This window comes from Oncorhynchus clarkii, unplaced genomic scaffold (assembly GCF_045791955.1).
Source record: "Oncorhynchus clarkii lewisi isolate Uvic-CL-2024 unplaced genomic scaffold, UVic_Ocla_1.0 unplaced_contig_566_pilon_pilon, whole genome shotgun sequence".
Taxonomy (NCBI): domain Eukaryota; kingdom Metazoa; phylum Chordata; class Actinopteri; order Salmoniformes; family Salmonidae; genus Oncorhynchus; species Oncorhynchus clarkii.
In genome coordinates, this window is record NW_027260880.1 from 39,541 (window position 1) to 67,077 (window position 27,537).

At 49.7% G+C, this 27,537-nt stretch overlaps 1 protein-coding gene across 1 annotated transcript in view; it reads right to left on the bottom strand.

The window, feature by feature from the left end:
- Positions 1 to 2,119: 2,119 nt before the first annotated feature.
- LOC139402056 (platelet-derived growth factor subunit A-like) overlaps positions 2,120 to 27,537 on the bottom strand; it is a 39,001-nt gene continuing 13,583 nt past the window's right edge. The window contains exons 4-6 of the mRNA XM_071146119.1: positions 25,951 to 26,138; positions 5,963 to 6,089; positions 2,120 to 3,508 (exon numbers count right to left, since the gene is read on the bottom strand). Coding sequence (XP_071002220.1) covers positions 3,495 to 3,508; positions 5,963 to 6,089; positions 25,951 to 26,138 — 329 coding nt within the window. The 3' untranslated portion in view covers positions 2,120 to 3,494. The remainder of the gene's footprint in view (positions 3,509 to 5,962; positions 6,090 to 25,950; positions 26,139 to 27,537) is intronic.

The window sequence follows — 27,537 nt, forward strand, 5'->3', positions numbered from 1 at the left end:
ATGCAGATGGACTGGAGGACAGGAGGATGCAGATGGACTAGAGGACATGAGGATGCAGCTGGACTAGAGGACATGAGGATGCAGATGGACTGGAGGACATTAGGATGCAGAGGGACTAGAGGACATGATGCAGATGGACTACAGGACATGAGGATGCAGATGGACTATAGGACATGAGGATGCAGCTGGACTAGAGGACATGAGGATGCAGATGGACTATATGACATGAGGATGCAGATGGACTGGAGGACATGAGGATGCAGATGGACTAGAGGACATGAGGATGCAGATGGACTAGAGGACATGGGGATGCAGATGGACTGGAGGACATGAGGATGCAGATGAACTAGAGGACATGAGAATGCAGATGGACTACAGGACATGAGGATTCAGATGGGTCGCCTCATCAACTGCTCGCCTCATCAACAGCTCTTTCTCCGTTGTCTAACCTACCATCCTCTCCTCCTGTCTTTCATTGCACTGATCTGTCCTCGTCTCCTCTTCATCTGCACTGACTTGGAAGGTGAAGACAATATGGTGTAAACTCATCATCATCATGGGGCTCCCGAGTGGCGCACCGGTCTGCATCTCAGTGCTTGATGCATCGCTACAGACACCCTGGTTCGAATTCAGGCTGTATCACAACAGGCTGTGATTGAGAGTCCCATAGGCGCACAATTGCCCCAGTGTCATTCGGGTTTGGCCGGAGTAGGCCGTCATTGTAAATAAGAATTTGTTCTCAACTGAGTTGCCTAGTTAAATAAAGGTTAAATGAAAAAAAATATATATATATAATTCCCCACTGAGCACATACTGGTTGACATACTGGTTGAATGTTGTGTTCATGTCATTTCAATGAAGTTACATTGAACCAATGTGAAATAGATGTTAAATTGAAGTCTGTGCCCAGTGAGTAGGCTTTTCACCTGGTCAGTTCCTTCAGCAAGGGAAGGACTGATTTATACAGCAACTGAGAAAGAGACGTGGCACATATCAGACTGTACCAACTCGCACCAAAAACAGGACCCAACATTCTGTGTACAGTTTGATAAGCAGAATGTATTTATTATTGAAAACATAAATATATAAATTATAATCATTGCTGTTTTTATCCAATAGAGGCCCAAATAAAAAATGGTATTAGCTTGTGTTGTTGTAGTTTCTTTAGTTACTGTAAGCAATGGTCCCTGGTCTATTGACAATGAATGAATAAATGAATGCATTGTAAAATGGTGGGGAAACTTCTTCAGATTTCCTTTATACATACAGCACCAATGGAATCACCTTGGAAGTCTGTATAGTGCAGCTGAACATGTTGTTACCACAACACGAAGCAGCTGCAGATACAGAGTTGTTGCTTCTTCAGTCATCTATTTTCTCTCAACATGCCTCTCACCCAGGACTTCATAAAGTGCTGATCTTGGATCAGTTTAGCTGTTTAGATCATAATGTATAAGATGAACAGCACTCCTACTCTGAGACATTTTGGGAAAGTGCCCAGGTCTTTCTATTGATTCAGTGTGTGCCAAACGACAACCTATTCCCTATGTAGCGCACTACTTTTGGTCCAGTGGCTCTGGTCTAAAGTAGTGCACTTCACCGTACGGGAAATAGGGTGTTGTTAGAGATTTGGTGTCAGTCTCTCCATAAACAGTGGTATCTTCTTTTTTAATCTTTCACTCATCAACAGCGGAACAGTCTTCGTCGTTGTTAACGTGTCAATGGAAGACTGCTGCTTGATTAACTAGGGAACCATTCATGTTGATTTGTTCACAAACTCTCTCATTCAAGATGGACTTTGTACTCGTTAAGAACAGCTTGTGTGCTGGTGGGGCGGACTGGGCACCATCGTATCAAAGGAGTGTGATGTGGGTTAAAAGTGGTTTCACACACACATTTATGTGCACACACACACATGCTGAACGTTCTGTTGTGTATAATGACGCTCTGGTTACTGGGTGTAACTGTTGGCTAGATAACTGGGTTAAAGAGACAGTCCAACGATGCCCCAGACGGAGTCTATCCTCAGCCAGCTCTCCACTAACCTGATCTCAGATCGGTTTGTGCTGCCTTGCCAATAAGTGTTTGCAGGACAACACAAACTGATCTGGGACCAGGTTAGCTCTATCCATCTCTCTAGATAATACAGTACAGCACTGCTGATGTAAGCCTACCCTACACCACCAAACAGGGTGCATTGCTGGGGCCTGATACACTTCACCACCCCCAGTCCTGCATCGTTTCCATGGTTTAAATAAAAGCATTCAACCACAACAAACAAAGAAATAACAAACATACTTCCTGCTTGAATATAAGTAAGCATAATATATATTTTTAACAAAAATAAAGCATCTTCCTGTACTTGTACAGACTCTGTCCTCCCATCTCCTCCTTCTCACACTCCCTTACATTTCCAGCCCATACAACTAGACTTGAGACTGTTCAGATAATATACTGGCACATAATAAGGCAACATTGAACATGAGTAACAACTACATGAACAACTACAAACAACATGTGGACATGAAGATTCACTACCAGAAGATCAGACAGAACATGATTCTTACATGTCACAGAAAACATAATGTCTTGGAGGGAGAGAGAGAGAAAGGAAAACGTTCACACGTATAAATAGTTTATTAGTAGCAATGAATGAATCTTCCTTTCTGAATCGTTCTGTAGTGTATATGGTGACTGGCACAATCCCAATAGGAGCAGACAGGGGAACCCAGGAGAGAGAAGCAGAGAAGACATCTTGGAACAACAGGTCCTGATGACTCCAAACACTTCTCCCAACACTTTATCCAAAATAGACTAAATAGGCGACCATTCTATGAGTTCCAGAATGTTCACATGTTCCACTACAGTGTACAGAAAGTTCTGGAACAACAAGCAACACGACCAGTACCTTCTACACCTCTCTACAACTTCTCTCAACATCTCTTTCCCTCTCTCCCTCTCTCTCTGTCAGTCATTGACTGTCCAGGCAAGTGTCACTTAGGCCAACGGCTAGGAACATGCAAGCCTCCACACGTCCCGAAGAGTCCACTGATTGTCCCTCTCTGTGTCCTTTTAGGATCCAGTCGACAGATCCCCCACCGAGGCTTAATCCAATGATCCATCCTGGATCTCTCTCTGTGATCGTCAAATTGTCCTGTTTACTCAACAAACGACAACCCATCTTGTCCTCCTCCTCCTCTCTTTTCTGCCCAGCTCTTTATCGGCTTCACCATCCTCATCCGCGTCATTGTTTGATTGGTTGGTTCTGCTGCGCTTGGCAGAGACCTTCTGCATTACTTTTTACGGTAATAGAAAAAAGCACCTTTGGCATTTTATTAACTTTTTGTCTTTTTTTCTCTTTACAGTAATCTTTGTTTTTAAAAGGCGGTAGGTGGCTTGGGGTGGGGTCAGGGAAGGGGGTAGGTCAGCAGTCCAAATATGGCAGCATCTTCTCTTTGGCCCCTTCCACACTGAAGTCCAATGCTGCTGGGGTCTCACCTTACGTCCACTGTGGAGAAAAGAGAGAGCTGACGTTAACATTTAGCATTTCATTAGCATTAGCCTGATAATTACTCTTACCATTAGCTTTAGCATTACCCTCATAATTACTATTACCATTAGCTTTAGCATTAGCATTTCATTAATCCCCATATTATTTGAACATGTTAGAGGTAAAAAGTGATATTTGTTCCCCATTTTGTTCAATTTGAATGTGTGTCATTAACTCATCAGGTGGACACACCCATGTCCACACAGCCAATTCCATTGGCATAAGCCTTCTCCTGATTTCAATAACAGAGTAATCAAATATACCAGTCATCATCCCAGGTGCTGGCCGTGCATTTCCACTCAGTGAGTGTGTGACTCACTAAAAACACACAATAGACAACAAACAATCCCTCATAGGGAATGACAGACAGAAAGACAGACAGAGAGAGACAGAGAGAGAGAGAGAGAGAGAGAGAGAGAGAGAGAGAGAGAGAGAGAGAGAGAGAGAGAGAGAGAGAGAGAGAGAGAGAGAGAGAGAGAGAGACAGAGACAGAGACAGAGAGAGAGATAGAGAGAGACAGAGAGAGAGAGACAGAGAGAGAGAGACAGAGAGAGAGCGAGAGAGAGACAGAGACAGACAGAAAGACAGAGAGAGTGAGACAGAGAGAGCGAGAGAGAGACAGAGAGAGAGAGAGACAGAGACAGACAGAAAGACAGAGAGAGTGAGACAGAGAGAGAGAGAGAGAGAGAGACAGAGAGAGAGAGACAGAGACAGAGACAGAGAGAGACAGACAGAGAGAGAGAGAGATAGAGAGAGAGAGAGAGAGAGAGAGAGAGAGAGACAGTCAGAACATTATACAGACACAGGCAGACAGACAGACAGACAGACAGACAGACAGACAGACAGACAGACAGACAGACAGACAGACAACAAATGGACAGAGAGGATGAGATAGAAAGAAAGAGGCAACATGAAATACAGAGGAGAGCATGGGAAGTAGAGTCATCTAGAATGGTATTTGAAATCAGATACACACAGAGACACAGAGACAGCTGGAGTGAAGGACAAATACTGGTCGGTGAACAAGGTGAGGTTGAAATCCTTATTCATAAACTCATACAGGCATAAAACATAACACAAAGTGGACATGCAGTGCGCAGGCAGGCATAAAAATCACACTAAATCATGCAGTGGCATTCACAGAGTGTGGCCCATTTCAGCCCTCCCTCTCCTCACACTGATTGGGTGTGGCTTTGTTTGTGATCTGATTGGCAACCCTTTCTCTCCCCTGATTGGGCTTGTGACCAGCAGGTAGGTAATTGGTTGGATTGCCATGCTGGTGCTAAAGTCCTCCTACCTGTTGGAGCCGGGGGGTCCGGCGGTCGGACTTTGGAATAATGTGTTCAAGTTTATTATGTCGCCAATAAATCCTTGTTGAGCTTTAGCTTTTTAGGTTTCCTTTTCCTACCTTTAGCCCTAGTATGGTGGTCTGAAAACACAAGTTGGGGAGGGAGGATAGGAGGACAGGGACAGGCGTTAGCAAGAGAGGGAAGCAGAGAGGTTTACGACACAACGAGCAGAAAGCAGATAAAAAGCCCCCCGACAGAGAGATAATTCAAGAGGATTTGAAATGACACTATAAATAGTTGAGATGCCTTATCAGTCCACATCGTTCCTCTTATCTCTTCCCAACGGAGGCTTTGGATCAAGGGGAAAGGACTGTTACCTGCCGTCCAAGCCAAGCAGCCTTTGGACACCCTCCCTTTACACACACACACACACGCACGCGTACGCACGCGCACGCACACGCACACGCACGCACGCACGCACGCACACAAACACACACACACACACACACAGACAAACACCCTCACACAGACAAACACCCTCACACACACTGACACTGTCTTTCTATCAGACACACACAAGGGGCCTTGCAGGTTTGGCAATAGAAGTCTAGCTTGCAGGCGTGTCTGTTTTCTCAACAGTCATATACAAGAGGTCATCCAGTGCAAGCAATGGGGGCCAGCAGGCAGACAGGCAGACAGGCAGACAGGCAGGCAGGCAGGCAGGCAGGCAGGCAGTCAGGCAGGCAGGCAGGCAGGCAGACAGGCAGACAGGCAGACAGGCAGGCAGGCAGGCAGACAGACAGACAGACAGACAGACAGACAGACAGACAGACAGACAGACAGACAGGCAGGCAGGCAGGCAGGCAGACAGACAGGCAGACAGGCAGGCAGACAGACAGACAGGCAGACAGGCAGACAGGCAGGCAGGCAGGCAGGCAGGCAGGCAGGCAGGCAGGCAGACAGGCAGACAGACAGACTAGCAGTATAAAGAGACCAGGCGTAGGAAGGTATGACTGAATGGGGCGGGACTCAGATACTCAGACATCCAACCAAACAGTCTCTGAAGGTCATCTATCAGACAATAAAGTTGTGATAAATTCGGTCGGCCTTAAATATTATTTACCTGTGTCTGCGTCTGAGTGCTCGGTCACGTGATGTTGTGACTGGCACACACACTCCAGGTGGTCTTCTAACCTGACCAAGACCTCCTTCAGCTTGGGTTTCCTCCGCACATACTCCACCTTGGCCACCTGAAAGAAGGGAGGGAGAGAGAGAGGTTAACAACACTAGCACAATAACACCATTTAGGCTCGTTTAGGCTTTTCCTGTGTACCCTTCATTCACCTTTCACTCTTTCTCCATTGGCTAACATCAAGAGAGATGGATGAATGAAAAGAAAGAGAAAGCCCTGCTCCCTCCTCCTCCTTCTCTAACGCCAAGAGGCACAGCCACCGTCATCTCCCTCTGCTTGATGTATGACATCAGCATTCCATTGGGGCTGATGTATTGGTGCAGCGTTCTATGGCCTGGTGATCAGGTGTGTCAATATTGAGCAGAGGGAGGGAGGAGGGAGTGACACGCACCATGAGGCCCAGTGTAGGTTCTCCCTGGCTGGGGAGAAATTAAATTACATTTTTATTTATTTATTATTATTATTTTTATTTTTATTAAAATCCCAGCAACTCCCGTACGGACTCGGGAGAGGTGAAGGTCAAGAGCCGTGCGTCCTCCAAAACACCAACCTACCAAGCCACACTGCTTCTTCACACAATGCCCACTTAAACAATGTGGACACCTGGCACTCGTGCCAGCGAGCACTGCACCCAGCCAGCCACAGGAGTCGCAAACCCTCCCCTAACCCAGACGACGCTGGGCTAATTGTGCGCTGCCCCATGGGTCTCCCGGCTGCGACAGAGCCTGGACTCGAACCAGGATCTCTAGTGGCACAGCTAGCACTGTGATGCAGTGCCTTAGACCACTGCGCCACTCGGGAGGCCCAGGGAGAGTAGTTTGAGAGGTCCCCCTGCCGCTGTGCCTGACCTGCACCCCTACCTCATCTCAACTAATTTACTGTAGCCAAGCCTAACCCTTGCACTTAACCCAACCCAACACTATCCCACACAGCCAGATCTTACACAGACCTCCACCTAAACACCCATTCAATAACTCCACCAACCCAACACTGACTCCCCACCACCCAGCCACTTCAAGGGGCCTGTGACGTGGGTGTAGTTGGGCTGTTGGGTGGATGTGTAAAATGGCGTTAGGTGATGCCTCTCTCCGATCTCTGATCTGAAGACCAGGGCAGGTACACAGACACACCCTGGGCCTGGGCCACATGGTAACAATATATCAGGCTTCTGTGCTCTTCCTGGTCATGGCACGGGACAGGATATTGACCAGCAATCTCCTCACGCTTTCCGGTGTTATGAACAATGCTGTTACGCAGCCGGGACAGCTCACACACACACACACACACACACACACACACACACACACACACACACACACACACACACACACACAGATGGGAGAGAAGGAAAGTTATTTCTCAATCCCATTCTGGCCTCCAGCCAGGTCAAGCTCTACCCAGTGAATTAGTCACACAGCCCAAATAATACACCATTCTGATACTACATAACCTTGTAATGTTTGGGCCCTGCAATGATGTAACGTCTCGGAGACATAAGCCCAGGGTGAGACAGAGACGTAGGCTGAGCTGGACACAGAGCGGCCAGAAAGAGGCTAGGGAGTACACAGCATCCACTATTCAGCATCCTTCCTTTGAAACAGTGTCTTTTAGAAAGGGAGGAAAAGGGGGAAGACGAGGGATAGAAAGAGAGAAAACAGGGATAGAGGGAGTGAAAAGGAGGTTAAGTAGCAGAGGTATGCCGTGGGTAAACAGTGGACAATGGTGTCTGGATGGTAATCATTATGGTGTGTGTTTGCTCTTATCTCCGGTCTGAAGCAGAGGGTGAGAGGGCCTGAGCAGACACTGAGTAGGGGTGGAGAGAGAGAGGGAGAGGGAGGGGGAGAGGGCCTGAGCAGACACTGAGTAGGGGTGGAGAGAGAGAGGGAGAGGGAGGGGGAGAGGGCCTGAGCAGACACTGAGTAGGGGTGGAGAGAGAGAGGGAGAGGGAGGGGGAGAGGGCCTGAGCAGACACTGAGTAGGGGTGGAGAGAGAGAGGAAGAGGGAGGGGAGAGCGCCTGAGCAGACACTGAGTAGGGGTGGAGAGAGAGGGAGAGGGAGGGGGAGAGGGCCTGAGCAGACACTGAGTAGGGGTGGAGAGAGAGAGGGAGAGGGAGGGGAGAGGGCCTGAGCAGACACTGAGTAGGGGTGGAGAGAGAGGGAGAGGGAGTGGGAGAGGGCCTGAGCAGACACTGAGTAGGGGTGGAGAGAGAGGGAGAGGGAGTGGGAGAGGGCCTGAGCAGACACTGAGTAGGGGTGGAGAGAGAGAGGGGGTGGAGGGGGAGAGAGGGGAGATGGGTAAAAGAGAGAAGTGGTGGGAAGAGAGGAGGGAATGGGTGAGAGAAAGAAGAGGGAGAGAGAGTAAGAGAGAGAGAAAGAGGGGGTGGAGGGGGAGAGTTGCACAACTGAATGATTTCAACCTGTGTGTCTTTCGCATAAGTTTGCAGAGGTGGGAGGTTTTAGATTTGTGTACATTCCACGGACCATGTCATTTTTGGGTGGGTTGTGTGTGTTTAGGGGGGAGTCTTTAAAGGAGGGGGACAGCACACTGAACGTGATCGTGGGTAGCATTACGTCTCATTCATACGTAACCTATAAACTCGGTCTAGTTCTGTGTAATCCTCAAGGACACTGGTGACTAATATAGGCCTGATGAATCGATAGTGTTTCCTGAGTAAAACAAGACAAAGGAAACCCACTGCTTGTCACTAGCCAGTGTGTGTGACAGTGGAATCAGAGCTGGATGCTCACAGGGGCTGCAGCTGTCTCTGTGCCCGGCTCCGCTGCCGTTGGTTACCAGAATGTCTAGGGGGTCAGGGGTCGGCCAATCAGAAACAGGGAGAGTCAGCGGTGCCTGACAGTTACTACTGTGGCGGAGCCTAATGACAAATGATACACGCACACACACAATCGCACAAACAAACACACATGGACAAGAGGATAAAGTGGTGTGTGTGTGACAGAGAGGCCAGCAGTAGGTCTGTTACTCAACACAGCAGGGTTAAAGACACACAGAGCAGAGCAGCACCTAAACCCTTCCCTCCTCTGAGTGTGTGGCTGTTTTTTAACTTGTCTCCACCAATGAAGTTACGTACTCTCCCTCTGCTCTTCCCACTTTGTCAACAGCAAGCGTTCTCTTGTTTAGTCACCGTCTTCCTCTACACTTCCCATCTCCTCCTTGTCATTCTCTCCCTCCCTTCACTTGTCTCCTTGTACACAGCCAGTGCACATTCCCAGAGTCAGAGTATGACAATAGACTGATACTGGAATTAGGAGGTGGAGAGGAGGGGGAGGGGTGTTCAGTTCAGTACTGGGTAACACGCAAACAGCCCTGCTCCCACCTCCACATCCCCCTCTATGTCCCCCTGTCACCATGTGAGCCTCTCTGTGTCCCTGTCTGTGTCCCTGTCACCATGTCAGCCTGTCTGTGTCCCTGTCACCATGCCTGTGTCCCTGTCACCATGTCTGTGTCCCTGTCACCATGTCAGCCTGTCTGTGTCCCTGTCACCACGTCTGTGTCCCTGTCACCATGTGAGCCTGTCTGTGTCCCTGTCACCATGTCAGACTGTCTGTGTCCCTGTCACCATGTCAGCCTGTCTGTGTCCCTGTCAGCCTGTATGTGTCCCTGTCACCATGTCAGTCTGTCTGTATCCCTGTCACCATGTCAGCCTGTCTGTGTCCCTGTCAGCCTGTATGTGTCCCTGTAAGCCTGTCTGTGTCCCTGTCTGTGTCCCTGTCACCATGTGAGCCTGTCTGTGTCCCTGTCACCATGTGAGCCTGTCTGTGTCCCTGTCTGTGTCCCTGTCACCATGTCAGCCTGTCTGTGTCCCTGCCACCATGTGAGCCTGTCTGTGTCCCTGTCACCATGGCAGCATGTCTGTGTCCCTGTCACCATGTCAGCCTGTCTGTGTCCCTGCCACCATGTCAGCCTGTCTGTGTCCCTGCCACCATGTGAGCATGTCTGTGTCCCTGTCACCATGGCAGCATGTCTGTGTCCCTGTCACCATGTCAGCAAGTCTGTGTCCCTGTCACCATGTCAGCAAGTCTGTGTCCCTGTCACCATGTCAGCAAGTCTGTGTCCCTGTCACCATGTCAACAAATATGTGTCCCTGTCACCATGTCAGCCTGTCTGTGTCCCTGTCAGCCTGTCTGTGTCCCTGTCACCATGTCAACAAGTATGTGTCCCTGTCACCATGTCAGCCTGTCTGTGTCCCTGTCACCATGTCAGCCTGTCTGTGTCCCTGTCAGCCTGTCTGTGTCCCTGTCACCATGTCAGCCTGTCTGTGTCCCTGTCACCACGTCTGTGTCCCTGTCACCATGTGAGCCTGTCTGTGTCCCTGTCACCATGTCAGACTGTCTGTGTCCCTGTCACCATGTCAGCCTGTCTGTGTCCCTGTCAGCCTGTATGTGTCCCTGTCACCATGTCAGTCTGTCTGTGTCCCTGTCACCATGTCAGCCTGTCTGTGTCTCTGTCAGCCTGTATGTGTCCCTGTAAGCCTGTCTGTGTCCCTGTCTGTGTCCCTGTCACCATGTCAGTCTGTCTGTGTCCCTGTCACCATGTCAGCCTGTCTGTGTCCCTGTCAGCCTGTATGTGTCCCTGTAAGCCTGTCTGTGTCCCTGTCAGCCTGTCTGTGTCCCTGTCACCATGTCAGCCTGTCTGTGTCCTGTCATGACACTTTCTGACTCCCCAGAAATATTGACATTCATAGTTAATTCAATCCTCCTTTCATTGAACCCACTCAAGTCCCGTCTCAGAGCCCACCACCACAGCAGCTAGACACACCATAGAAGACCCCGTGGTGCAACCGAAGGGGCCCCACATACTCTATATATAAATCATCAACCTCTAAACTCTGTCAGAAAGCCGGGCCTGGGAAAGAATCCCGGTCAGGTTATGAAATTATATCCGATCCGGTCAGAGAGACAGAGCAACGGAGGGTTTAAAGGGTGTATCCCAGTCTCTCTCTCCCAGTCTCTCTCTCCCAGTCTCTCTCTCCCAGTCTCTCTCCCAGTCTCTCTCTCCCAGTCTCTATCCCATTCTCTCTCCCAGTCTCTCTCCCAGTCTCTATCCCAGTCTCTATCCCAGTCTCTCTCCCAGTCTCTCTCCCATTCTCTCTCCCATTCTCTCTCCCAGTCTCTCTCCCAGTCTCTATCCCATTCTCTCTCCCAGTCTCTCTCCCAGTCTCTCTCCCAGTCTCTATCCCAGTCTCTCTCCCAGTCTCTCTCCCAGTCTCTATCCCAGCCTCTCTCCCAGTCTCTCTCCCATTCTCTCTCCCATTCTCTCTCCCAGTCTCTCTCTCCCAGTCTCTCTCCCATTCTCTCTCCCATTCTCTCTCCCAGTCTCTCTCCCAGTCTCTCTCCCAGTCTCTATCCCATTCTCTCTCCCAGTCTCTCTCACAGTCTCTCTCCCAGTCTCTCTCCCAGTCTCTATCCCATTCTCTCTCCCAGTCTCTCTCCCAGTCTCTCTCCCAGTCTCTCTCCCAGTCTCTATCCCATTCTCTCTCCCAGTCTCTCTCCCAGTCTCTCTCCCAGTCTCTCTCCCAGTCTCTATCCCATTCTCTCTCCCAGTCTCTCTCCCAGTCTCTCTCCCAGTCTCTCTCCCAGTCTCTATCCCATTCTCTCTCCCAGTCTCTCTCCCAGTCTCTCTCCCAGTCTCTCTCCCAATCTCTCTCCCAGTCTCTCTCCTAGTCTCTCTCCCAGTCTCTATCCCAGTCTCTATCCCAGCCTCTCTCCCAGTCTCTCTCCCAGTCTCTATCCCAGTCTCTCTCCCAGTCTCTATCCCATTCTCTCTCCCAGTCTCTCTCCCAGTCTCTCTCCCAGTCTCTATCCCATTCTCTCTGTCCAGTCTCTATCCCATTCTCTCTCTCCTGTCTCTCTCTCTTCAGTCTCTCACCCAGTCTCTCTCCCAGTCTCTCTCCCAGTCTCTCTCCAGTCTGTATCCCAGTCTCTCTCCCAGTCTCTCTCCCAGTCTCTCTCCCAGTCTCTATCCCAGTCTCTCTCCAAGTCTCTCTCCCAGTCTCTATCACAGTCTCTCTCCCAGTCTCTCTCCCATTCTCTATCCCAGTCTCTCTCCCAGTCTCTATCCCATTCTCTATCCCATTCTCTATCCCAGTCTCTATCCCAGTCTCTATCCCAGTCTCTATCCCAGTCTCTCTCCCAGTCTCTCTCCCAGTCTCTATCCCATTCTCTATCCCGTTCTCTATTCCAGTCTCTATCCCAGTCTCTCTCCCAGTCTCTATCCCATTCTCTATCCCAGTCTCTATCCCAGTCTCTCTCCCAGTCTCTCTCCCAGTCTCTATCCCATTCTCTCTGTCCAGTCTCTATCCCATTCTCTCTCTCCAGTCTCTCTCTCTCCAGTCTCTCACCCAGTTTCTCTCCCAGTCTCTCTCCCAGTCTCTCTCCAGTCTGTATCCCAGTCTCTATCCCATTCTCTCTCTTCAGTCTCTATCCCATTCTCTCTCCAGTCTCTATACCAGTCTCTCTATACCAGTCTCTCTCTCCAGTCTCTATGCCATTCTCTCCATTCTCTATCCCATTCTCTCTCTCCAGTCTCTATCCCATTCTCTCTCTCCAGTCTCTCTCCAGTCTCTATCCCATTCTCTCTCTCTAGTCTCTATCCCAGTCTCTATCCCATTCTCTCTCTCAAGTCTCTATCCCATTCTCTCTCTCCAGTCTCTATCCCATTCTCTCTCTCCAGTCTCTATCCCATTCCCTCTCTCCAGTCTCTATTCAGTCTCTATCCCATTCTCTCTCTCCAGTCTCTATCCCATTCTCTCTCTCCAGTCTCTATCCCATTCCCTCTCTCCAGTCTCTATTCAGTCTCTATCCCATTCTCTCTCTCCAGTCTCTATCCCATTATCTCTCTCCAGTCTCTATCCCATTCCCTCTCTCCAGTCTCTATCCCATTCTCTCTCTCCAGTCTCTATTCAGTATCTTCCCAGTCTCTCTCTCCAGTCTCTATCCCAGTCTCTCTCTCCAGTCTCTATCCCAGTCTCTCTCTCTCCAGTCTCTATCCCATTCTCTCTCCAGTCTCTATCCCAGTCTCTCTCTCCAGTCTCTATCCCAGTCTCTATCCCAGTCTCTCTCTCCAGTCCCTCTCTCCAGTCTCTCTCTCCATTCTCTATCCCAGTTTCTATCCCAGTTTCTATTCCAGTCTCTCTCTCCAGTCTCTCTCTCCAGTCTCTATCCCAGCCTCTCCCAGTTCTGAAGCCGATTGTCCTGGCTGGGTTAATTGGGATTTCCCCCGATGGGAGTGCCGGAGTGTGGAAAGGAAAGTTTGGGCTCGGCGATCCAAGGAAAACAAGGCTTAGATGTGGATGTGCACCACGGGTAGTTAGGAATGGGAACAACACCGCAATAAAGGAAAAGAAATAAGATTGGGGAGGAGGGGGAGAGTAAGAAGGGAGGGGTGAAGGAGGAGGGGAGAGTGGGGGATACGCAATTCATCTGTCACAGGATAAATTAAGTGGCCGAGTCCCAACACCAGACACCAGACATCAGACATACTGAGGAAAACCTGCAACCCCCTTCTAACCCTGCTCATTGTGAGCTACAAGGGGGGTATCAGGGGCAGAGAAGGCAGGAGGGAGATAGAGGGGGCTGTCTCTCTATCTGTCTGTCTGACAGTCTGGTTTTAATGGAAAAAGGAATAGATTCCCTCCTCCTCCGTAAAGGGTGATCCTCATGAGGAACTCAATGACCAGGGCTTTGAAAGTGATGGACAGACAGGCAGGCAGCAAATCCCCCAACGCTTTCGACTCTGAGAAGAGGGGATTTATGGGTAGATGGGGGGTTATAAGGGGTGCTGAGGGGGGATTAGGGGCGGATGGGGGGTTATAAGGGGTGCTGAGGGGGGATTAGGGGCGGATGGGGGGTTATAAGGGGTGCTTAGGGGGGATAAGGGGCGGATGGAGGGTTATAAGTGGTGCTGAGGGGGGATTAGGGGCGGATGGGGGGTTATAAGGGGTGCTGAGGGGGGATTAGGGTTTGGAGTGAAGAAAGGAAACAAGAAGAGCATTTATCATAGGCACGCAGGCAGGAATGCCAATGGAAACCAATGGGAGGGCTGAGAAAAAGCATTTGATTTCTTCACACCAGTCTCTCTCTCTCTCTCTCTCTCTCAGCTCCCAGTGTGTCACCAAATGTGTATGTGGAGATCATCTCGACCGCAGACTGTCTGCCTCTCCTTCCTACTGTCACCAAGCATGACCATCATCAAATATCCAACATCAAAGTGTCCAATAAGAGATGTAATTTCTCCTGCATTCCTTTCCTGCTCCTTCCCATGTCCTCACACCAGAACTCACACACCGTACCACCTCACACAAGATGCTTTCCTTTCCTGCTCCTTCCCATGTCCTCACACCAGAACTCACACACCGTACCACCTCGCACAAGACCGTACACACCTCGCACAAGATGCTTTCCTTTCCTGCTCCTTCCCATGTCCTCACACCAGAACTCACACACCGTACCACCTCACACAAGATGCTTTCCTTTCCTGCTCCTTCCCATGTCCTCACACCAGAACTCACACACCGTACCACCTCGCACAAGATGCTTTCCTTTCCTGCTCCTTCCCATGTCCTCACACCAGAACTCACACACCGTACCACCTCACACAAGATGCATTCCTTTCCTGCTCCTTCCCATGTCCTCACACCAGAACTCACACACCGTACCACCTCGCACAAGATGCTTTCCTTTCCTGCTCCTTCCCATGTCCTCACACCAGAACTCACACACCGTACCACCTCGCACAAGATGCTTTCCTTTCCTGCTCCTTCCCATGTCCTCACACCAGAACTCACACACCGTACCACCTCACACAAGATGCATTCCTTTCCTGCTCCTTCCCATGTCCTCACACCAGAACTCACACACCGTACCACCTCACACAAGATGCTTTTCATTACTTAGGCTGTGACTCAATCTAAACTAAGAGTACTCCTACTGATAGTAGTGGAAATTGGAAACCACTCTTTGCCAGAAACCAGAAATGAAGAGTAAAACACTCTCCCAGAAAGGGAGGTGAAAATGATAAAAAAATTATAGACTAGAAAATGTAAACAAGGTGGTAGAGGGAAGGATATAGAGGTAGAGAGAGAGAGAGCGAGATTGTTCATTTCACTTTTGTTTCTAGTCTATTTCACTTGCTTTGGCAATGTAAACATATGTTTCCCATGCCAATAAAGCCCTTTGAATTGAGCGAGAGAGCGACAGAGAGAGCGACAGAGAGAAAGAAACAGAAAGGCAGACAGAAAGAGAGGAAGGAAGGGAAGGAGATGGAGACAGACAGAGAAAGAACAACATAGAGAGAAGTAACGAGATAGAGGTGAAGAGGGAATGTTCTCCTTTATCATAAATGGTAATTAGAGCTAGGTAAGAGTGGTGTTTATATGAAGTGTTTGGCCTGACAGTGGTCTGACAGGTAATCACTACCCTGTCGAGGTCCTGTGGGCACAAGTATGGGATGACAGCGAAAACACCCCATATTACCTTGTCTTTATCTTTTCATGTTTTCTACCATTCTGATGAATGTCCTGTGGACTGAAATGTTGATGGGGTTTTTAAGCAAACTGGAATAAAAATGCTACAGATTTTAGTTTAGTCTATCCAATAGAGAGAGTAGGTACAAATGTTGGATCTTAATTTGACCAGTTTCTCAAAGCAGGAAAATTATCCTGCAGCAACAGGAAATGTGAATTTTTGTTGAGGCTGATAGATTTTCAGTTAAGGCAAATCAAGTCTGACATTTTAAAGTAGAAATTATAAACTTTAGAAGCCTTTTTAAACCTCTAATACACTATAAATGTGCATTTCCTGCTGTGCAGAATAAATCCTGCAACAACAGGGTGATCAAATGAAGATCCAACATGTAGTGGCGAGGAGTGTAGTGGTGTAGGGTAGTGGTGTAGTGTAGTGGTGTATTGTAGTGGTGTAGTCTATTGGTGTAGTGTAGTGGTGTAAGGTAGTGGTGTAGTGTAGTGGTGTAGTGTAGTGGTGTGGTGGTGTAGTGTAGTGGTGTAGTGTAGGGGTGTAGTCTAGTGTTGTAGTGTAGTGGTGTAGTGGTGTAGTGTAGTGGTGTAGTGTAGTGGTGTAGTGTAGTGGTGTAGTGTAGTGGTGTAGTGGTGTAGTGTAGTGGTGTAGTGTAGTGTAGTGGTGTAGTGTAGTGGTGTAGTCTAGTGGTGTAGTGTAGTGGCGTAGTGGTGTAGTGTAGTGGTGTAGTGTAGTGATGTAGCGTAGTGGTGTAGTGGTGTAGTGTAGTGGTGTAGTGTAGTGGTGTAGTGTAGTGGTGTAGTGTAGTGGTGTAGTGTAGTGTAGTGGTGTAGTGTAGTGTAGTGGTGTAGTGTAGTTTAGTGGTGTAGTGGTGTAGTGTAGTGGTGTAGTGTAGTGGTGTAGTGTAGTGGCGAGGAGCGTAGAGGTGTAGTGGTGTAGTGTGGTGTAGTTTAGTGGTGTAGTGGTGTAGTGTAGTGGTGTAGTTTAGTGGTGTAGTGGTGTAGTGTAGTGGCGTAGTGGTGTAGTGTAGTGGTGTAGTGTAGTGGTGTAGTGTATTGGTGTAGTTTAGTGGTGTAGTGGTGTAGTTTAGTGGTGTAGTGTAGTGGTGTAGTGTGGTGTAGTGGTGTAGTGTAGTGGTGTAGTGTAGTGGTGTAGTGTAGGGGTGTAGTGTAGTGGTGTAGTGTAGTGTAGTGGTGTAGTGTAGTGGTGTAGTGTGGTGTAGTTTAGTGGTGTAGTGGTGTAGTGTAGTGGTGTAGTGTAGTGGTGTAGTGTAGTGGTGTAGTGTAGGGGTGTAGTGTAGTGGTGTAGTGTAGTGTAGTGGTGTAGTGTAGTGGTGTAGTGTAGTGGTGTAGTTTAGTGGTGTAGTGGTGTAGTGTAGTGGTGTAGTGTAGTGGTGTAGTGTAGTGGTGTAGTGTAGGGGTGTAGTCTAGTGGTGTGTTCCCCAGCAGGGCTGGGCTCTGGGACACTGATAAGCACAGCAAACAGAATGGGCCTTGACACCCTTTAAAGCAGGAAGAGTCACAGAACACATGCAACATGTAGGTAACTAACATCAAACAGACCACAACTGGGTTCAAATACTATTAGAAATAATTTTATATACTTTAGCTGTACTTTATTGAACTTGTAATGGAACCAATAAAAATGTCCCAAAAGTGCAAACCTGGCACTCAAGGCAGGCTAAAGCAAACACTCAATGTATTTGAAAGATTTCAAATGTATAATATTTGAACTCAGGTTTGATAGAGAGAAACAGCTTTAAACTCTGAGGGCGAGAGCAAGAGAGAGGATGAAGTCAAAGCAGAAGTTCAAAAGGGAGGACAGGAGACGAGGAGTGGAAAGGAGGGATGGAAATGAAGAAAGAATAAAAATACATTTAAAAAATGTTGAATTACATTTCTTATTTCAGCAGATGATTTCCAGACGGTCCAGATCTGGCCCAAGTTCTAGAATCTGTCCAGCTTCATGGTCTCTGGCACACAGTGGCCCCCAGATACACACACACACACACACACACACACACACACACACACACACACACACACACACACACACACACACACACACACACACTAACCCTCACCATTTAGCAGAAAATCTGGGACCAAATCAAAATGAAAATACTTCACAGCTGCACCAACTTCAAACAGGGACCCCCTTCACTTCCCCTCTCCCCCCTCCATCCCCCTCATCCCTCTCTCACGTAATCCACAGGACGCCTCACACACACATTAATCACACTGACTGTATGGCCGTCAACTCGTCCCTTTATTTATGAAACACCCCACAACCAGGTCCCACACGAGGACAGGCCCCGGCTAGTAGCTACTGCCTCCGTCCTGACTGACTGACTGACTGTCTGATGAATGAGGGAAAGGAAGTGTGTGTGTGTGTGTGTGTGTGTGTGTGTGTGTGTGTGTGTGGAGGTCAAAAGGTCAGAGGAGGCTCCTTAAAGTCAGGGTCAGTAGAGACGTGTGGATCCTGCACCTATATCCTCCTGACCCTCTGTGGCCTCCAACTTTGATCCAACAGGCATCAACACTTCATTACTCTGTGGCCTCTCTTCCCCTCGGCTCCCCTCAGTAGCACTCTCATCTCTCTACTGCTGCTGCCTCAACACTAATGGTCTTGTCCCAGGCAGCGCGTTAGGGGAGAACACGCGGCACAGAGGAGCAACACCCGCACACACAGGCAGACAGGCGCAAGCATGTGCACACAGGCGCACGCACGCACACACACACAGTAAACGGGAATACTTGTTACACACACTCCCACAGAGACTGAGGCAGCCAGGCAGATGAGGTAACCCTCTCCTACTCCTAGTCTTTCTGATTGCAGGTCCATTACTCCCCAATGTCCTACTAGACTAGTGTTCTCTGTGGTCTCTTTTGTTGAGAAGGTTATCTGTCTGAAGAGGACCCTCCCCAGAACGACCCCCCCCCCCCCCCTTTTGAATTGTCAGAGAGAAGCCGACATCCTCCCCAGTCCTAGTGTCATTGCCTAGCTGACGTTGCTCCAATGTCTGGGATATCCAAGACTAGTTAGTGGTCAAACTACAACTAAAAGAGGGAAGTGACAGCTCTATTCTCTGTCAGTCTGACTGACTGTTTGCTTTAGCCTGTGGGAGAACACACACACACACACACACACACACGCACACAGTCCTCACTAGACCCTCTTGTCCTCAGAGCAGGGCCTACTTCCCAGAACCCCCTGTTGTTTTACAGATGACTGTATCTAACCAACAGGCCCGGGCAAGCAGCACTGACGAACCTATCAGAACCTTGTAATGCAATGCAGTGCACCACAGCTCATCACCACAGCTGGGACCTTGAATACACACACTCACACAGGAGGAGATGGAAAAAGATGGGAAAGATGGAGCAGAGAAAGGAGAGGGGTTGAGGTGGGGAATAAAAAGATAGAGAGAAAGAGAGAGGGAGGGGGACGGAGAGGGGAGTGAGAGAGAGAGAGTGGGTGCAGGGGAGAGAAACGGAGAGAAGGCGAGGGGAAAGGAAGGAGAGGGAGAGGCAGAGAGGGAGGGAAGGAGAGGGGGAGGGAGAGGGGAGTGAGGGAGAGAGAGAGAGAGGGAGGGATGGAGAGGGTAGTGAGCGAGAGAGAGGGATGGAGAGGGGAGTGAGGGAGAGAGAGAGAGAGGGGGACGGAGAGGGGAGTGAGAGAGAGAGAGAGAGGGACGGAGAAGGAGTGAGGGAGAGAGAGAGAGAGAGAGGGCCGGAGAGGGGAGTGAGAGAGAGAGAGAGAGAGAGAGAGGGACGGAGAGGGGAGTGAGAGGGAGAGAGAGAGAGGGAGGGACGGAGAGGGGAGTGAGGGTAAGAGAGAGAGAGATGGAGAGACAGAGAGAGAGAGGGACGGAGAGGGGAGTGAGAGAGAGAGAGAGAGAGAGAGAGAGAGAGAGGGAGGGACGGAGAGGGGAGTGAGAGAGAGAGGGAGGGACGGAGAGGGGAGTGAGGGAGAGAGAGAGAGAGAGAGAGAGAGAGGGAGGGACAGAGAGGGGAGTGAGGGAGAGAGAGAGAGAGAGAGAGAGAGAGAGAGAGAGGGAGGGACAGAGAGGGGAGTGAGGGGAGAGAGAGAGAGAGAGAGAGAGAGAGAGAGAGAGAGAGAGAGAGAGAGAGAGGGAGAGAGAGAGAGAGAGAGAGAGGGAGGGAGGGAGGGACGGAGAGGGGAGTGAGGGAGAGAGAGAGAGAGAGAGAGAGAGAGAGAGAGAGAGAGAGAGAGAGAGAAAGAGAGAGAGAGAGAAAGAGAGAGAGGGAGGGACAGAGAGGGGAGAGAGGGAGGGACAGAGAGGGGAGTGAGGGAGAGAGAGAGAGAGAGAGAGAGAGAGAGAGAGAGAGAGAGAGAGAGAGAGAGAGAGAGAGAGAGAGAGAGCGAGAGCGAGAGAGAGGGAGGGGCGGAGAGGGGAGTGAGGGAGAAGGATAAATAAGGGGAGAGTTAAGGTAATGCTACGATGATGGAGCTGACTACTTAAACAGTCTCTGTATTTTTATTTATCTCATTCTATCTTTCTCTGTTATTCCTCATCACCTCTTCTCTCTCTCTTTTTCTCATTCATTATCCCCTCTCTGTTTCTCTTCTTCTCTCATTCCCCACTCCCCCACTTTCTCTCTCTCTCTAATTCCTTTAATCCTTTGTTGACATGTCTGACCATTGAATTGCATCTACAGCAGCCAGAGCCAGATCCTAATATAGCCCACAGTACCATGGAGGGCTATTAGGCCGACTCCCCCTCTCATTGTCACACACACACACTGTCTGGCTTATCAGTAATGGACCAAAGCACTGGAAAGAAAGAGAGAGAGAGACTAGATCTGCCACGATCCCCCAAGGCCAAGTCTATTTAAAGTTAGACTTTTTGATGACTTGGCCAGTGAATAAACCAGGCTTGTACAGCAGCAGGCCGACACAGACTCTTTACTGAGAGAAACGTACAGCAGCAGGGCGACACAGACTCTTTACTGAGAGAAACGTACAGCAGCATGGCGACACAGACTCTTTACTGAGAGAAACGTACAGCAGCAGGCCGACACAGACTCTTTACTGAGAGAAACGTACAGCAGCAGGGCGACACAGACTCTTTACTGAGAGAAACGTACAGCAGCAGCAGGGCGACACAGAGTCTTTACTGAGAGAAACGTACAGCAGCAGGCCGACACAGACTCTTTACTGAGAGAAACGTACAGCAGCAGGGCGACACAGACTCTTTACTGAGAGAAACGTACAGCAGCAGGGCGACACAGACTCTTTACTGAGAGAAACGTACAGCAGCAGGGCGACACAGACTCTTTACTGAGAGAAACGTACAGCAGCAGGGCGACACAGACTCTTTACTGAGAGACACGTACAGCAGCAGGGCGACACAGACTCTTTACTGAGAGAAACGTACAGCAGCAGGGCGACACAGACTCTTTACTGAGAGAAACGTACAGCAGCATGGCGACACAGACTCTTTACTGAGAGAAACGTACAGCAGCAGGGCGACACAGACTCTTTACTGAGAGAAACGTACAGCAGCAGGGCGACACAGACTCTTTACTGAGAGAAACGTACAGCAGCAGGGCGACACAGACTCTTTACTGAGAGAAACGTACAGCAGCAGGTCGACACAGACTCTTTACTGAGAGAAACGTACAGCAGCAGGTCGACACAGACTCTTTGCTGAGAGAAACGTACAGCAGCAGGGCGACACAGACTCTTTACTGAGAGAAACGTACAGCAGCAGGGCGACACAGACTCTTTACTGAGAGAAACGTACAGCAGCAGGTCGACACAGACTCTTTACTGAGAGAAACGTACAGCAGCAGGGCGACACAGACTCTTTACTGAGAGACAGACTCTTTACTGAGAGAAACGTACAGCAGCAGGGCGACACAGACTCTTTACTGAGAGACAGACTCTTTACTGAGAGAAACGTACAGCAGCAGGGCGACACAGACTCTTTACTGAGAGACAGACTCTTTACTGAGAGAAACGTACAGCAGCAGGCCGACACAGACTCTTTACTGAGAGAAACGTACAGCAGCAGGCCGACACAGACACTTTACTGAGAGAAACGTACAGCAGCAGGGCGACACAGACTCTTTACTGAGAGAAACGTACAGCAGCAGGGCGACACAGACTCTTTACTGAGAGAAACGTACAGCAGCAGGGCGACACAGACTCTTTACTGAGAGAAACGTACAGCAGCAGGGCGACACAGACTCTTTACTGAGAGAAACGTACAGCAGCAGGCCGACACAGACTCTTTACTGAGAGAAACGTACAGCAGCAGGCCGACACAGACTCTTTACTGAGAGAAACGTACAGCAGCAGGGCGACACAGACTCTTTACTGAGAGAAACGTACAGCAGCAGGCCGACACAGACTCTTTACTGAGAGAAACGTACAGCAGCAGGCCGACACAGACTCTTTACTGAGAGAAACGTACAGCAGCAGGGCGACACAGACTCTTTACTGAGAGAAACGTACAGCAGCAGGCCGACACAGACTCTTTACTGAGAGAAACGTACAGCAGCAGGTCGACACAGACTCTTTACTGAGAGAAACGTACAGCAGCAGGGCGACACAGACTCTTTACTGAGAGAAACGTACAGCAGCAGGGCGACACAGACTCTTTACTGAGAGAAACGTACAGCAGCAGGTCGACACAGTACAGCAGCAGGTCGACACAGACTCTTTACTGAGAGAAACGTACAGCAGCAGGGCGACACAGACTCTTTACTGAGAGAAACGTACAGCAGCAGGGCGACACAGACTCTTTACTGAGAGAAACATACAGCAGCAGGGCGACACAGACTCTTTACTGAGAGAAACGTACAGCAGCAGGCCGACACAGACTCTTTACTGAGAGAAACGTACAGCAGCAGGGCGACACAGACACTTTACTGAGAGAAACGTACAGCAGCAGGTCGACACAGACTCTTTACTGAGAGAAACGTACAGCAGCAGGCCGACACAGACTCTTTACTGAGAGAAACTTACAGCAGCAGGGCGACACAGACTCTTTACTGAGAGAAACGTACAGCAGCAGGCCGACACAGACTCTTTACTGAGAGAAACGTACAGCAGCAGGCCGACACAGACTCTTTACTGAGAGAAACGTACAGCAGCAGGCCGACACAGACTCTTTACTGAGAGAAACGTACAGCAGCAGGTCGACACAGACTCTTTACTGAGAGAAACGTACAGCAGCAGGGCGACACAGACTCTTTACTGAGAGAAACGTACAGCAGCAGGGCGACACAGACTCTTTACTGAGAGAAACGTACAGCAGCAGGTCGACACAGTACAGCAGCAGGTCGACACAGACTCTTTACTGAGAGAAACGTACAGCAGCAGGGCGACACAGACTCTTTACTGAGAGAAACGTACAGCAGCAGGGCGACACAGACTCTTTACTGAGAGAAACGTACAGCAGCAGGCCGACACAGACTCTTTACTGAGAGAAACGTACAGCAGCAGGGCGACACAGACTCTTTACTGAGAGAAACGTACAGCAGCAGGGCGACACAGACTCTTTACTGAGAGAAACGTACAGCAGCAGGCCGACACAGACTCTTTACTGAGAGAAACGTACAGCAGCAGGGCGACACAGACTCTTTACTGAGAGAAACGTACAGCAGCAGGCCGACACAGACTCTTTACTGAGAGAAACGTACAGCAGCAGGCCGACACAGACTCTTTACTGAGAGAAACGTACAGCAGCAGGCCGACACAGACTCTTTACTGAGAGAAACGTACAGCAGCAGGCCGACACAGACTCTTTACTGAGAGAAACGTACAGCAGCAGGCCGACACAGACTCTTTACTGAGAGAAACGTACAGCAGCAGGCCGACACAGACTCTTTACTGAGAGAAACGTACAGCAGCAGGGCGACACAGACTCTTTACTGAGAGAAACGTACAGCAGCAGGTCGACACAGACTCTTTACTGAGAGAAACGTACAGCAGCAGGGCGACACAGACTCTTTACTGAGAGAAACGTACAGCAGCAGGGCGACACAGACTCTTTACTGAGAGAAACGTACAGCAGCAGGGCGACACAGACTCTTTACTGAGAGAAACGTACAGCAGCAGGCCGACACAGACTCTTTACTGAGAGAAACGGAAGGAGAAAGAAAAGGGAAAAATAAATAAAGTGCATTTAGCTCCAATACTGAAATACATCACGGCACAAGGTGGAAAGAAACCGACAATGCGTTATTTTCCCATACCTCCAACCCTCCATCCCTCACATCTAGCACAAGGAAAACATCTGGGGCTGGCGAGACCTAGAGTTAGAGAGAGAGGACCCCATTCAGCTCTATTCCTAAAGACGGGAAAGAAAACATTTGGCAGGAGGAGACAATGTTCTTCACACCAAATATCCTGAATGTCTGCTGACTGGAGTCACCCCCGTCGGTTGACCTTTACCGGGATAGAGCCTCTCTCTCTCAGCTCCCTCCCTGGTCCAACACGGAAAACCTCCCCACAAAACCGCCGCCCACGGCTGGCTCCAGGGTTCCCCCCTGCTCCCTGTCCCTGTGTTGTGTGAAGAAAGGGATCCAAGGGGGTCAGGAGGGGGACACGGAGGGCGACCACAAGAGAGGGCATTCTGAGACACTGTCCCAGACCCAACCCTCTGTCCATCTTCCGCTCTTTCTCCACACCAGTCCTTATAACCCTCTCACTGAAAGCATAGCTTAACGTTGTAGTGTTTTCCCCCTGGGCTTCTTTTAAGGAGAGGACAGACAGACAGAAGGACAGTGGGCTGTCAAGGAGACAGACAGACAAGCAAGCAGACAGGCCAGGTGAGGGCGAGACTACAGTGGAGGCCACTCAGACATCATGACTAAGCACTGCCATACCCACTGAGAGCCACAGTGGACCACTTGTTCCTCCCAGTCACTCAGTCCTCTATGGAGAACGCTAGACCACTTCTGCAACTGCACCGCAGATAGCCAATGTCCTGACACAAAATGGCCGCCTATCCCTTTGAAAGCTGACTGGCCAGTACTGCTGAGCCAGGAAACTGGTGATGGTATTTTTGTTATTACTCTGGCTAGCGGATATCGCGGCGCTATCTCCAAAGCTGAAGCCCTGGCATGGGGCAGCAGTGGAGGTTGCATGACAGCTGATAACCATGTCTCACCAGCATGTGACCAGGCAAGATCAGCACGATGGATAGAGTACAGCGATACTGTCTCATACACACACACAAGATCAGCAAACACACACATTCACGAGATATTTAAGAACAGGATGTGCTCCTATGCTCCCCCTATTCGTTCCCAGCCATCCTACACCGCACAGTACTTTGCCTGCTTCCATGATAGATAAACACACAGGGACCAGAAGCAGTAACAAGCTGAAGGGTAAATAGACCAGGAACACATCCCAACTGAAGTCAGCGGTGTCTCCTCTGAGGAGAAACAGAGGCAGGGGGTTTTTCAGACTAACAAGGGGTGTTAGTTACCGTAAAATACTGCTAGAACACTCCCCCCACCCAACACTCCTTCTCTCTCCCTCCCTCTCTCTCTCTGCCTGCTTACAGGAACACAGGCAGAGAGTTGTGACAGGGGCTTGCCGGAATGGGACACGCAGGACAGTCAAGACACACAGATGGCAACTGGGCTTTACAACCTGTTTACCATACCATACACTGCTGTATTTCTGTCTCTCTCTGTCTGCTTCTATCTCTGTCACCATATTTATCTCTCTGGCCTCTCTCTCTCTCTCTCTTCCTCCCTCTCTCTCTGCCCTCATCTCTCTCTCTTTCTCCCCTCTCTCTCTTTCCCTCCCTCTCTCTCTCCTTCCCTTCCCCTCTCTCTCCTCTATTCCATCTCTCTCTCTCTTTCCTTCCCTCTCTCTCTCTCTCTCTCTCTCTCCCATCTCTCTCTTTTCCTCCCCCTCTATCTCCCCTCTCTCTCTCTCTCTCTCTCCTCTGTCTCATTCACCTCTCCCTCTTTCTCTCTCTGCTGGTGCCCCTTGATCTACCCTCCAGCTGCTGCCCTAGCTGTAGCCCTCTACCCTTACTCCCTCCCTCCCACCCAAGTCCCGTCTCTCCCTGCCTGGCACAGACACCCTGGACCCTCACCAACCAAGAGATGGAGGGATCGAGGGAGGGAGGGAGGGAGGGAGGGAGAGGTGGCGTCGAGGGGGCTAAAACGGAGTGTGGGAGTATACAATACATTTTGGGAGAAGGCCAAATGCCTGGTGAAGGGGGATGGAGACAGAGACAGAGGGAGGGAGGGAGGGAACATGTCCTAAGCACTTCTTTTGTACTTAATCAACCTGCATGATTTACTGTACACTTACCCAAGTGAATGGGAGGAAAGTGTGTGTGTGTGTGTGTGTGTGTGTGTGTGTGTGTGTGTGTGTGTGTGTGTGTGCGTGCGTGTGCGTGTGTGAAAACTGCGTTCATCTCTCACCTTAACGGTGCGGTGGTGCCTGCGTGAGGGGTGGCAGCGCATGTTGCTGGTGTTGCAGCATCCCGTGCACCTCTTGACCTCCACGCACGGCGGCCATATCAGGAAGTTGGCAGCCGTGGGGTCCACCTGGCTGCGCGGGATCTCATAGATCACCGTCCGCGTCTTACACACCGCAGGCACCGCCTCCTCTGGAGAGAGAGAGGGAGGGGGGGGGGGGGGGAGAGGTACTTAGATATACACTCAGATGCTTTTTAATGAAACCATGTAGTAGAGTTAAGCAATAAGGCACGAGGGGATGCGGTATATGGCCAATACACCACGGTTAAGGACTGTTCTATATTGGAGATATACCACAAACCCCCGAGGTGCCATATTGCTGTTATAAACTGGTTACAAACGTATTTAGAACAGTACAAATAAATGTTTTGTCATACCCCTGGTATACTGTCTCATGTTTTGTGAGGACCCCAGGAAGAGTAGCTGCTGCTTTTGTAGCAGCTAATGGGGATCCTAATAAAATACGTAAAATACCACGGCTTTCGGACAATCAGCATTCAGCGCTCGTTCTACCCAGTTTATAATGGTTGTTAGATGCTGTATCATTGAACTGGCTAGAAGCAGTACATTGGTTTTCTGACCATCGGACGATACACTACTTTCAGAACGTATGCTATTCTTATCTTTTACCCCTACACACACTCAGATCTCTGAGCACCCTTAAGTATGTCATCTACATCACTGATCACTGATTCAGGATCAGCTCCTAACCACATTCAAACCCTAACCAGCACTAAAGGCTGATCCAGGAAGATTCACAAAGGAAAAGATGACAAATCCACATAAAGAGACGTGACCTATGACCTGAGGAGTTTGGGTAGTAACTGAGTGAGTGGAGACTCTAGAGAAAGACTGCTCCTTTGTTCTGCTCTAATGCAGCTAGATTAGGCCAAACAGCCTTATGTCTGCATGTAGGGCTTATGATAAAGGACATGAATAATGCGCCTGTTTCTAAGGGTGCTGGCACCAGTGGAGGCTGCTGAGGGGAGGACGGCTCATAATAATGGCTGGAACGGAGCAAATGGACTGGCACCATGGAAACCATGTGTTTGATAACATTCCAGCCATTACCACGATCCCGTCCTCCCCAAGTAAGGTGCCACCAACCTCCTGTGACTGGCACGTATATTCAAACAGCAGGCAAGGCATGACCAGCCCTTCATTTGAGACGTGATGCCCTGAGAAGCCTGTGGTGTGCTCCAGAAAGAATAGAGTACCGAGTACAATATGCCACCATTATACAACGAGGCTGGTGCGCGTGCACACAGTACAGTGAGTGAGTGCTTGTTTGGATGCCAACAACATCTGCAGTACTACTCATCCTCTTGGTATGGTACATAATCTAACCAGGAAGAACCCATAGTTACAGGCTGTAACTAAGGCCCGGAGACTTCTTGTGTGAGGAGTACCTGAAGAGTGGCTTAGTGGGCTAATGCAGTCATATGGAAGACCCGGGTTCGAACCCCGTCCGTCACACATCCCTACAAGCGACACACTAGGCTCCTCTCCAGACCTCTATCAGAGGATGCC